We start from the raw sequence: 13922 nt of genomic DNA, 5'->3' as shown, positions 1-13922 counted from the left end.
GGCTCTGGAGTTCAGGGCCATGTTAATTGGCCCTACTTTGGAGTTTGTATTCCTGAGTGTGATGGAGCTGGACTCAGATATAACCTTTCTACATATGCCTCTTCTGTTACTTTTACCGGACCTGTGGTTGGCATTTGGGTTGGTATATACTCAGGAGACCTGAATCTCTGGAATGTCCATGTGACAGCCAGGCCCTGGGCCTCAGCAGACTTGCAGCTCCGACCCTCTGGTTTCTTGGACTTACCCTGGCCAGCTGACAGGGAGGTGAAGAGGGTCAACCACCATACCAGGGAGCCAAGAGTTCCTACAGCTGCAAGCAGGAGAATTGTATCCATCATCCATGTGGAATCTAAACCCCCTCTTGAAGTAGAGGGGGACTGGACATAGCCATCCCAGGTCCACAAGATGGAGGAATAGAGTATGGATTAGAGTGAACTTACTGGTGTTCTGCTGGGGAAATACTGTGATTAGTAAGGGAAGAAATTATAGTAGTGATGTGGAGAGGGTGGCCACGGTGGCTGCTGATGGCTGGGAGTGGGAAGAAGAGATATGGTGTGGGGGCATTTTTAGGATTTGGATTTGTCCTAGGTGGTGCTGCAGGGACAGATGCTGGAAGGTGTGTGTTCTGTCGTGGCTCACTGGCTGGACTGGGGGAGAGTGTGGACTACAAAGTGGACCACTGTTCATGTGCTGCAGCAGTTCTCCAGAATGTATTCGCCGGGTGCAGTGAATGTGCCACAATGACGGAAGAGTTTGTTGATGTGCGAGGGGTGGTGTGGGTAGGGTGGGGGGTATATGGGGCCCTCATATTTTTTTTAATGTAACATTTAAAGGAAAAAAAAAGAATTCTTGTTCATAGATTAGTATGTCACAAATAATAAATATAGGTTTGGCTGATTATCCCCAGGTAGGAATAAATAATATCACAAAAGGAAATTAAGAGAAGTATGTCATGGATATTAGAAAGAAAACCATATGAAAGCAGTTTTTGCTACTGATTCCAACATTCCAGAAATGTTCCATAGTCATGCAAATATCTGTTTTTTCCCCCACACCAAAAATGAAAGGTAGCATCAGTTAACATTTTTCCACCCAAATTGGCTGTCTCAAAAAAGCATTTTTCCTAACTAAAGCATTCATGTATGTTATTAAAAGTAGCTACATTTATATGTCAACATATTTCAGAAGTTTGTAACTTACTGTTTTGCTTATTAATCACTCAGAAGTTTGTATTAAAGATATATGGCTAGAAAAACTCTTGCCTATAAGCATAAGAGAACAATAATCATAGTAGTGATTTATAATAGAAGTCTGCAAATAACTTAAATATCCATCAGCGCAACATTTTGAATCGATAATTGTTAAATGGATAAGTTCTTCTAAAATTTTTAGTTTAAAATAACAAAATGAAACATTTTAAAACTGAGTGGTAGATACGTGTATGTTGCTTTATTATTCTCTGTATTTTCTGCATATTTGAAATATTTAATGGGTTTTTATTTAAGCCAAAAAAAAAACCTAGAAAACATTCTATAGGGAACAAAGGACACAATTTCACCTTGTTACCCTGTTCTTTGTACTAGAACACCAGGTATGGTTCAAACTGTTTCAGTAACAGTCCCCACCCCCCACCCTCTAAAATGAAGGAACTCAGAGAAGAGTCACAATGATGCAAGACTCACAAAGGGAACATTTTCAAAAATAAGAGCTAAATAAAAAAACAGGCATAGCAAAGTTCCATGAAAACAACCAGAAAAGGAAAAGGAGAGAAAAGAGTAGCAACACTCAGCAAGTATTCAAAGACCAAGGATAGAGGCTGGGTGGGGGGAAGAGCAGGAAGACAAAGAAGGGGCAATTAATTTATCAAAATGTAGTTAGACAAAAATGAACGTAGGGAAACGGACTTTGGCCCAGTGGTTAGGGCGTCCGTCTACCACATGGGAGGTCCGCAGTTCAAATCCCGGGCCTCCTTGACCCGTGGGGAGCTGGCCATGCGCAGCGCTGATGCGCGCAAGGAGTGCCGTGCCACGCAAGGGTGTCCCCCGCGTGGGGGAGCCCCACGCGCAAGGAGTGTGCCCGTGAGGAAAGCCGCCCAGCATGAAAAGAAAGAGCAGCCTGCCCAGGAATGGCGCCGCCCACACTTCCCGTGCCGCTGACGACAACAGAAGCGGACAAAGAAACAAGACGCAGCAAATAGACACCAAGAACAGACAACCAGGGGAGGGGGGGAAATTAAATAAATAAATCTTTAAAAAAAAAAAATGAAAGTAATGAAATCAAATGCAATCATGCTATCACAGAGGGGAGAAAAAAACTACCAATTTAGAAAAAAAGTCTCACAAGTGAATAGGTGTCAAATTATTAGCATATCTACCTAAGGGAATTTTACCTAAGTGCACTTCAGACTTGTTGTCTCCAGCTTCTCTGCAACCAAAAATCAATAGTTCACTTCTCTGGTACCAGCAAATACATGATAAACGTATAAAACCTATGCTCAGAAAAGGATAGGAGCTTGTGGTAGGCAGACTTCTGACATGGCCCCCAATCATGCCTGACTGCTGGAATTTAAGCCCTTGTATAACCACCAACCCTCCCAGCCCCGAGCCCTGACTGTGAGGGGAACCTGTGACTGCTTCTAAGGAAAAGAACACGGCAGGCGATGGGAAGTCCCTTCCAAGATTAGGTTACAAAGGACTGTGACCTCCCTCTGCTAGCTCTCTCTCTAGCTGGCGCTCCCTTGCCCTCTCACTTTTTTGCACTGATAAAGCCAGCTGAGCTGTTGAGAGATGCTCTATAGAAAGGACGTGGGGCCTTCAGCTCATAGCTTGCAACCAGCCGAGTGAACAAGGAAGAGATGCTTCCCACTCAGCCTTGACAGGGCTGCAGCCTTGTGAGAGACCTGGAGCTAGAGCACCCAGCTCAGAAAGCCATGCCCAGATCCCTGGCCCACACAAGCTGTGACATCACACATTTGTGTCGGAAACTGCTAATTTGGGGTAACGCGTTCTGCAGCAAGAGATAACTATTATAATACAGATCAAAAACCATCTGTCTTAGGTTGCTAAAACTGAAGGACTTCTGAAGACTTGCAAAAACTCTGTTTAGAACTTTTGTGTTGTTGTTTTTCAATGCATCGACTTGAAAAATGATCATCTACTGAAGAAATAGGAGATAGACCACAAACAGAATTCTTTACCAGCCAAGAGGTGATCTGAAAAAAAAGAAATTAGGGCTAACCATGCATGAATCTTGAAAGCATTATGCTAAATGAAAGAAACCAGTCAGAAAAGGCTATATATTGCAGGATTTATATGAAATGTCCAGAATAGGCAAATCCATAGAAACAGTAAGTTAGTGGTTGCCTAGAACTATGAAAATTGGGTGGAAGTGGGGAGTGACTGCTAATGGATACAGAGTATTTTGGGGAATGATGAAAATGGTCTAGAATTAATTTTGATGATGGTTACATAATTGGGAACATATCCTTTAAATGGGTAAATTGTGTGGTATGTGAATATCTCAATAAAGCTGTTATGAAAAAAAACAAGAGCTGGAGTTACTAAGAATGTAGGAATCAGAATTCCCAAATGTTTCACAAATAAGAAAAAGAGGCCATTCTAGTTACAAGTATATAACAGGCATAAAACTTAATACTGCTAAAGTAAATTTTATTAATAGAAACAAAAATTAAATAAAAGAACACAGATAAGTTATTACTCTGTCCCACAATCTCCTCTTCTCGTCAATCAATTCTAAGTGATTCAATCACTCACAAAAGGGAAAGAGAACATTCAGGAACAGAATGATGTATACTGAGAAGAACTCTGCCCCTGTGCTTGCTTCTTCCTCTCACAAAGCAGAGAGATCCCAATGCTAAAACAACACATTCCATGTCCTGAAGCACCTGTTTATTGTACAAGCAAGAAATTACATGAGGTCTCACTGGATAAATTATCTTGAGCTTCAAGAGGAAAAATCTACTGCATTCTAAACTCAGAGGACACATAAAGCACATAAGATGCAGGACCATAACCTTCTGTGACCATCCTCAGCAGCCTAGACCTGGCTTGCCTTGGAGGTAAAACACAGGACACTGTACCTGGAGAGACAACACACTGACTCTCATTCTGCATCAGGAAATGGGTTCATCCCAAAGAACTCTACCTAGAAGGACTCCCATCCACCCATCACTAGTGAGGTGGGCCTGCTCTGTGACATGGATAAACCAAGCACTCTCTCTTGCCAGGTGAGGAGGCTCATGTTTCTATGACTTTTATCAAGAGCAAGAAGGCAGCAAGAAGGCCAAGAAAGATGTGTAACTGACAGCAACACATGATCTGTCATCACCTCCCCAAGAGGCAAAAACAAAATGAGTAAAAGCAAATGTAAAAATTATATGCTATAAAACAGATGTAATAGTCTGGAAAAACTTTAGACAAAATTCCATTACCCTCCAGGTCTTGCCTGAACAAATAGAGACTGGTTCTCATTGCACCAAAAACAAATTACATATTGTTAGGTCACCAGACTGCCCTACAGAAAAAGTCTCTGACAAGGAGTCAAGAGGTTTTAAACCAAATTCTGAAAAGCTGTGTGAACTCTAGACATCCATTACTGTACTGAAAATAATGGAGGAGGCTATCCAGTTCAAAGGATAACTGTGATAAATGTAATACAATTTGGAGTAGGGAAAAAAGCTCCAATTGCTTGAGGAAAAAGCCATTAAAAATGTAATAACATCTTTTTTTTTAACCTCTCCCCTTATTTCTTCTTCGATTCAAGGTAATTGTGAAAAACAAATATTGCCTGTCTAGCTTTTTCTGTCTCGACCTGAAGATCTGCTGTTGAAAAGCAAAAGCTACAAAACAACATCTCAATTCAATAGCTGCCCAGGATTTAAGAATATTATCAGCCACACCGACTGCTCAATACATTGATTCTGAGTCCTCGAGCTTGACCGGACTACTGGACAGGCAGAAACACACACACAATACCAACAGTCCGCCTTTCCCAAAAAATTCTGTTTCTTCCAGTCTTTTTATCAGAGCCTCAAAGTAATCAGAATGATTTCATTTCTTCCTGGCCCTATAGGGCTTCATGAACATTTTAAAATATGTTTGAAAATACTTACGGGGAAACAGACTTGGCCCAGTGGCTAGGGCGTCCGTCTACCACATGGGAGGTCCACGGTTCAAACCCCGGGCCTCCTTGACCCGTGTGGAGCTGGCCCATGCGCAGTGCTGATGCGCGCAAGGAGTGCCGCCCCACGCAGGAGTGTCCCCCGCGCCACGCGCAAGGAGTGTGCCCCGTAAGGAGAGCCGCCCAGCGGGAAAGAAAGTGCAGCCTGCCCAGAAATGGCGCCGCCTGCACTTCCCACCGCTGACGACAACAGAAGCGGACAAAGAAACAAGACGCAGCAAATAGACACAGAGAACAGACAACCGGGGGAGGGGGGGGATTAAATAAATAAATAAATAAATCTTTTAAAAAAAAAAAATACTTAGGTACACAGTGCCTTTCCTAAGAACCCTGAAACAACAGCCCAGTTCTGAAACAAAGAAAACCAACTTAGTAAATGAGTTGGGCTAAGAGATGGGTAGGAGGGGAGAGGGAAGAACCTAAGAACAATCTTAAGCATATTTCAAAAAAGAACAAACTGGCAGAAACACAAATTTTTTTTAAAGTGAAAGGCCTAAAGAACTATAAAGAAACCTGGCTAGATGAATATTACCTACTTCAGAAAGAATAAACTGTTAGTAAAAACAAAAGCACCTTGGTAATGGTATACTAAGGATTACACTAAAACAAGGAAGAGAATTAATCGAGCAAAGATCTATCTACAGCAAACTAGACCACCAAAGACTGGTTGTAATGTGAGACCTGAGAAGACAAATGCAAAGCTCTTAATTATGAAGACAATTATAAGCCAGGAACATGGTAATCACAATTAGGAAGATAAATGAACACATCTCCAAGATTACCATGGTATCAAACATGGATATGGAGAAGCCCCAGAAAGCATTTCCTCAGCACGTGAGAGTCAGTGAAAGACCACAGACACTAATATGCCTACGCATTACACTTCAAAGGCAAATAGGGGGCCCTAAAACCTAGTGTGAAGGAAGGAAAAGTGACATGGAAGGGAATACGAAGGTAAGTACCCAGTTTAACTATCTTTTCTCCTTGAGAGCAAAGAACATTTTAAGCCTTGAAGGCCTACAGGAACCTGTCTACATCTTCACAGCTGCGATATAGGAAATAACAGAAATATGATTAATAAGAGACATATATCTTAAAAATCAATGGATCAATGTATTGGCAATGGACAAGGTTGAGAATATTAAATAAAAAAATAACCTTGAAAATTCCTCACCTCTCAATCTGATTCCCCTCTTTGTATATAGCTGCTTATATTAGACAACCAAAGGGATGCTGATATAAAATACCAGAAATCGGTTGGTTTTCATAAAGGGTATTTATTTGGGGTGGAAGCTTACAGTCACCAGGCTATAAAGGTTAAGTTACTTCCCTCACCAAAGTCTTGCCACATGTTGGAGAAAGATGTACCAATATCTGCCAGGGCTCAGGCTTCCTGGGTTCCTTTCTTCCCAGGGCTTGCTTCTCTCTGTGGTCAGGGTTCCTCTCTTCCCAGGGCTTGCTTCTCTTTCCTCACAACCAAACTCCTCTGTATGCTTACTTCCCAGGGCTCCAGCTCAAGACTCCAGCATCAAAAATCCAACAACAAAAACTCTAACTCTGTCCTTTGTCATGTCTTTTACCTTTGAGTCCTCACCCTTCAAGGGGTGGGGAGTCAACACTGTGCTGACGTGGCCCAATCAGAAAGCTTTAATCATTATTTAATCAAGTAAAAGTAAAACCTCTGAATCCAAGACACTCTAATACACCCAGAGGAAAAGACCAGTTTACAAACATAATCCAATGTTTCTTTTTGGAATTCATCAATAATATCAAACTGTTACACTGCTATTTCTGGCTATTCTTTGCAAAATTATTTGTTTATTAAGCAGTTTTATTGAGATATATTCACATACCATATGATCTATCCAAAGCATATAATCAAAAAAAAAAAAAACAAATTTATTTAAAAAACAAAAACAAAGTGTATAATCAATGCCTTTTAGTATAATCACTGTATGGTACATTCATCATCTCAGAAATTTTGGGGAAGCAGATTTGGTTCAAGATGACACAACAAAAAGAGACACAGATTCCTGGTGCCGCTGACAAGAATAGAAGCGGACACAGAAGAACACACAGCGAATGGACACAGAGAGCAGACAACTGGGGGGGAGGGAAATAAAATTAAAAATAAATCTTTTTTAAAAAAAAGAAATTTTGGTTCTCTATTTTTGTTTATTATTATTGAAATAATGAAAATGGTCTAATAACGATTGAATGCACAACTATGTGATTATACCAAGTACCATTAATTATACAGTTTGGATGAGTTGTATGCTTTATTAATCTGTATCAATAAAGTTGATTTGTTAAAAAAAAAAAAACACAACCTTGGCAGGGAGAAAAGGAACTGGGCTTGAATAAGCAAGTTAGTGCTCACTATCAAAATGTATACATAGCATAACTGGAGTTACAAGAGACTGACTTATTTAACAGAAGAGAATTATTTTCTTTTTGGTAAACAGTAAAATTTTAATGAACTTTTTAATTATAGTATTAAAAAATACTTTTATCAGTCCATCTGATCCAAACTCTTAAATAAGTAAAAGTTGGCATGAAGATTATAAATAACAAGCTTAGCCTTTGAAAGAGGACAGACAATTCTTTCCGGGATAAAAGAAGGCTGACATAGTAAGTAGCAATGTTTTTAAAAGGAATAAATGCCCACACTTAGCCTGACTTTTTCAGCAAAGTATAAATCAATATGAACACATCGTCAGTGCAGGTGTCAGCTTTAGAGTTCATATAGTAAAGAAAGGACTGAAATAGACTCTATGGAGAATAGAATACAATTACAATCAGAAATTTTTCTATAATTCCCAAGGATTCATAAGAGTAAAGGAGGACAGACATAAACCCTAAGAATCCTATCAAAGGGAAATAAAAATAAATAAATAAAAAGGGGAAAAGCTCCATTAAAGAAATATTTTGATATCAAAATTTTTGGAAAACAGGAAGCGGATGTGGCTCAAGCAGTTGAGTGCCTGCTTCCCACATGGGAGGTTCTGGGTTCAGTTTCTGGTGCCTCCTAAAAAAACAAAAAACAAACAACAAGCAACAAGCAAAACGAAAAAAAAACCAGCTCAGGGAAGTTGATGTGGCTCAGTGGTTGAGCACTGGCTTCCCACATACAAGGTCCCAAGTTCAATCTCTGGTCTCCAGGACCTCAAAAAAAAAAAAAAAAAAATTTTTTTTTGGTAACAAAAATAAAATAGGTGAGATGAAGACATTATGTCATACACCTCACTTAAAAGAAATATGTACAATTTTAATTTTAAAAAGCCTGACTGTAAAGTTCTTTAAGTCACAGGTTTCATGAGAAGAGAGACCCTACCTAGTTTTATTCACCAGCAGCGTCAGACACACAGATATCCTCCATAAATACTTAAATTTTGTTGTTTTATATAATTTCCACTAAAGAAACTACATGAATAGAAAGAGCAAATATGCATGCAAGGTGACAGGACATCAATACAGGATTATCTAAATCTTTTTTTCTTTAAGTTTTTTTTTCTCCCCTTCCCTGCCTCCCCCTATTGTCTGCTCTCTGTGTCCATTCACTGTGTATTCTACTTTGTCTGCTTGCTTTCTTGTCAGTGGCACTGGGGATCTGTGTCTTTTTGTTGCTTCATCTTGCTGCTTCAGCTCTCCATGTATATGGCACCACTCCTGGGCAAGCTGCACTTTTTTCATGCGGGGTGGCTCTCCTTATGGGGTGCACTCCTTGCGCACAGGGCTCCCCTACACGGGGGACATCTCTGTGTGGCACGGCACTCCTTGTATGCATCAGAGCTGCACATGGGCCATCTCACCACATGGGTGAGGAAGCCCTGGGTTTGACCTCTGGACCTCCCATGTGGTAGGCAGAGGCTCTATCAGTTGAGCCAAATCTGCTTCCCTATCTAAATCTTTTTTTTTCCCTCTCCTCTCCCTCCCCCCCAGTTGTCTGCTCTGTGTCCATTTGCTGTATGTTCTTTTGTGATCGCTTCTATCCTTATCAGTGGCACTGGGAATCTGTGTTTCTTTTTGTTGCATCATCTTGTTGTGTCAGCTCTCTGTGTGTGCAGCGCCATTCTTGGGCAGGCTGCACTTTCTTCCGCACTGGGCAGCTCTCCTTACGGGGTGCACTCCTTGCGCGTGGGGCTCCCTACACAGGAGACACCCCAGCATGGCAGGGCACTCCTTGCGCGCATCAGGACTGCGCATGGGCAGCTCCACACGGGTCAAGGAGGCCCGGGGTTTGAACCGTGGACCTCCCATGTGGTAGTCAGACGCCCTAACCACTGGGCCAAGTCCCCTTCCCCCTATCTAAATCTTAATACCAGATTTAAATGGACTAATTTCTGCTACAAAACAAAGGATCACAGTAAGAACTTTAATAAGGTAAGTAGCATACTAAACTTCAAGAACCTCTTCTCTAAGTAAGCAAAGCTTAAGTTTTTTTCCAGATAAATAAAGCATAGAGATAGGCAAGGTCACTACATATGAGTGAAATATATCTACCATATTGATAGAAATCAAAAAGAAGAGATGATAAATACAAATAAAGATTAATTAGAATATTACTAAAAATATTTCAAACTTAAGAAATCCAATTAACAAAATAGAAACAAAGGAATATCACCAAGTATTATGAAATATTTCAAACATACAAAAAAGATTAGAGAATAAGAAAAGAAACTTCCATTCACCCAGCTCTACTAAATCTTGACATCTGGCTAAATTTACTCAGGTGTTTTTTATAAAGGAATAAAATATTTCAAACATAGACGAAGCTCCCAATATACTTCCTACCTCATCCCTCTTCTCCTCCCTCCTACCCCAGAGGTAACCACTGTTCTAAAGCTGAAGTGAATCATTCCCATGTACACATTTATCATGAACATATAAGGTATAAGGTATTATTTCACATATTTAACCTTTTAAATAAAGTAATAATTGATTACATATGTACTCAACATTATGATTTCTGAGACTCATTCATGGTGATAAACTCAATTCTAGTTTAGTCATTTTAATATCTAAAAATTATATTCTTCAAACTCCAATTAATGGACATTTATGATGCTCTTTAACTTTTGCTAAACCAAACTTTCTTGTTCGACTGCATCCTTGTACAAAGTCCTAGAAAAGAAACTCTAGAGCCTAAGAAAAGGAAGTGCCGAGTACCCTTTCTTTTTAAAACCTCTTTTTACTTAGGTAAATAACCTTTATTGCAGTATAAGGAGTATTTTCATATTTAACCAAAGGGTCTGACAGAGACAACCTTAAGGTATTGGCTGTGTGAAAAAATTAAATTCTGACTTTCCCACATCAACCAGAGTATCTGGTTAGCAAACACATTTGAAACAGAAAGCAACACCTCTCAGTAATGAGAAATTACCTGTGTAATATTTTTAGAAGACATAAGTGCCTGATGATAAAATATGCGGCCAAAATGATCTCGATCTGGAAATACGTCAGCTTGTCGAGGTAAGTTTGCTCCTCCTGAATCAACTGAAGACACGAGGGAAATGAGAGAAATAAGCGTATCTCCATGTTTATCAATGACAGCTTCACGTTGTAATCACATAATCTAGCCTTGTCTCTCTCTGGTCCCTCAATGAAACCAAACTGACTCACTGTTCTCCGAATTTCTATTAGATATTTCCATCTCTGTGTAAAATTCCACTTGAAATATTTATGGTCCTCATCCTTTGAGAACTCACTACAGCCCCACAAACACCATAAATTCTTAGCCAGTTCAGCTGAAAAAGTAGTTTTCCCTCTTCTATCCCAATACAAAAATCACAATAGAATTCATGTGGCAATTTATCACATATTGCCTTCTGGTCCTATTTTTTTTGCAGAACAAAGTAGTGGATAAAGAATGTCAGCTGGGTTCAAAACAGAGCTTCATTACTTCATAGCTATGTGATTATAGGAGTATTTCCCAGCCATTCTATGCCTTAGCTCAGCATCTTTGAAATTAGGATAATAACAGTAGCTGTCACATATAGCTGTTGTTAGGATGAAATGAAATAATGCTTATTATTCATTAAATTAGTTCACCACATATTGTGGATGTACACAGTAAATGGTTTTTAAAAAGTTTGCTAATCCTATACCTATACCTATTATTATGGCCTGAAAGTATCAAGTCTTTATCATTATTTATTTCACACTTTATATTCGGTCTCCAAATCACCACAAGTTCCACAAGGACAGGGACACTCTTCACTGTGTCCCTTAGAGTGTTTGGCAAGTACCTGCAAATATTAGGGCCTCATTTGCTGTTTTCTGTATGTGAAAAGAAGTTCATACTGTGAGTCAACCAGGTACCTATTCAAATACCTGCATAGATGGACAATATATGTGGGGTTTTACCTAAACTAATATCCAAGAAATGCCCATTTTAAACTCTCTTGCACATAGGTTCTTTGTGAAATGCCCTTAAATTTAAGAGTATTTCAATTTCAAATATAAATTTACTTTCATTTCAAATTATATTTACTTTAAATTATATCTCCTCAATTTATAGAATCATTTAATACAGTACACGTGGCACTCAAGAGATCCATAAATATTAGTTATTATTTTTTCAAAGTTTGAACCCGTTACTATAGAAGAAGAAAATCCAAGCATGTCAAGAGAAAGATAAACTGGCATACACCAAAATATTATCAAGAGTTATTCCTAAGTGAGATTATGGGAAATTTTTGTTTACTCTCCCCAGTCCCGAGAATTTTCAGCCATGAACATGCATGTCCTTTGTAATCAAGGGAGAAGCAAAAAGTTTTTTAAAACACCCTTTGATACTACTTCACAGATAACCTTCTACGTAGTAATTTTGCCAGCTAAATAGCTTATTTTACAACTCTTGAGACTTACCCAAGTAGATGCATGTAAGCCTGTTTTGCAGCGCAATCTCTTGTGCACGTATATGTTTTTTCACAGTGACCGGGTAGTAGGTACCTCCTTTGACAGTGGCATCATTGGCAACAATCATACATTCCACTCTGAAAGGCAGAAATTTCATTGGAAGGAGAATATTGAGAATTTACTAAAGGCCAGTGAGATAAGCCAGGCAAAGAAGGACAAATACTACATGATCTCACTAATATGAACTCATTATAAGCAAACTCACCAAAGTAGAATATAGAAGATAGGTTACCAGGAGATAGAATAGGGGTAAAGGATAGGGAACTGATGCTTAATCTGTGCAGAATTTAAAATTAGGTTGATATGGGAATGGATGTGGCTCGAGTGGTTGAGCACCTGCTTCCCACATGGGAGGTACCAGGTTTAGTTCGTGGTGCCTCCTAAAAAAAAACAAAAAAACCAGCAACAAGCACACAAATGAAAAAACCAGCTCAGGGGAGGTGACGTAGCTCAGTAGTTGAGTACCAGGTTCCCATTTACAAGGCCCCAAATTCAATCCTCAGCCCTGGTATTTAAAAAAAATAAATTTAAAAAAAATTAAAAATTGGCTGATTGTGGAGAGAGGTGATAGTAGTATGGTCTTGTGAGTGTAAATAGCAGCACTGAGGCTATTATGTCTGTGAGTGTGGTTGAAGGGAGAGGTTTTGGGTTGTATATGTTACTCCAAGGAAAGCAAGAGGATAAAACATGGCATTGTGTAACACAGTGAACCCTATGGGGGCAAAGATTAATAATATAAATATAAGAATGTTCTTTCAGGATCTAAAATATCTAGTACATGGTGTTGATATTAAGGCGGTGTATGGGGAGAAAATACACCTAAAGCAAAATACAGACCATAGTTAACAGTAACATTTTAATATTCTTACATCAAATGTAACAGAGGTACCACACCAATGATAAATGACAAAAATAAGGGAAGTTTGGAAATGTTGCATATTTTATTATTAGAAAAATGTTATAAGTCATAGAAAAAAAACAAATTTCGCTGTAAGTTATACTGTTTCACATGGTCCGGTGTCTAGAGAGACAGAGCCTTTTAAACAGCTTGAAATTTATATAGCTACATACTTCTATGGTATATAAATGTAGCCTTGTTGCCATAGGTATGTTTTCTGGATAAAGGCCTGCACAGTAGTTAACAAAATGTTAAACTTCCTTCCTGGGGAAGTCCAACTACTTTTTCAAATGAGATGGCCAGAGGCTCTGGAACATTTAAGCCCTGCCTAATAAAGGAAAATAGGCTAATAAGCCAAGACTTTGATCTTGATCTTAATGATCTTATGACCTTTAGTCCTGAAATAATGAAACTAAGCCTAATTTTAATTATGCCTAAGAGTTGCCTCCTGGGAGCCGAAGTGGCTCAGTGGTTGAGCATCTACTTCCAACATACAAGGTCCCAGGTTCAATCCTGGGCCTAGTACCTAAAAACAAAACAGAGCTGCCTTCTGAAAACCTCCTTGTTACTCAAATGTGGCCTCTCCCTAAGCCAAACACAGCAAATAAACTCACTACCTTCCCCCCAACATGGGACTTGATCCCAGGGATGAGCCTCCCTGGCACCAAGGGATTATTACCAAGCATTAATCAGTGAAGCATTTGAAGAAAGACCTTAATAAAAAGAGGGAATCAGTAAATAAAAGAGTTTTCAGGGGAGTAGATGTAGCTCAGTGGATGAGCACCTGCTTCCCATCGGTTCATTCCCTGTACCTCATTTTAAAAAAGTGTTTTCATGGCTACAAGGGAGTCAGGAGGTCATTAGGGAGGTTTAGTCAGCTCTCAGTCAGACTCCACAAAATGCT

At 39.3% G+C, this 13922-nt stretch overlaps 1 protein-coding gene across 3 annotated transcripts in view; it reads right to left on the bottom strand.

Moving 5' to 3' along the window:
• Positions 1–13922, bottom strand: part of MCCC2 (methylcrotonyl-CoA carboxylase subunit 2) — a 96833-nt gene that overhangs the window by 53416 nt on the left and 29495 nt on the right. For all 3 annotated transcript variants that reach the window (XM_058309965.2, XM_004465628.4, XM_023590892.3), the window contains exons 5-6: positions 12070–12197; positions 10583–10695 (exon numbers count right to left, since the gene is read on the bottom strand). In XM_058309965.2, the coding sequence (XP_058165948.1) occupies positions 10583–10695; positions 12070–12197 (241 nt within the window). The remainder of the gene's footprint in view (positions 1–10582; positions 10696–12069; positions 12198–13922) is intronic.

Source organism: Dasypus novemcinctus, chromosome 2 (assembly GCF_030445035.2).
Source record: "Dasypus novemcinctus isolate mDasNov1 chromosome 2, mDasNov1.1.hap2, whole genome shotgun sequence".
NCBI lineage: Eukaryota > Metazoa > Chordata > Mammalia > Cingulata > Dasypodidae > Dasypus > Dasypus novemcinctus.
This window is presented reverse-complemented; position numbering and strand designations above follow the sequence as displayed.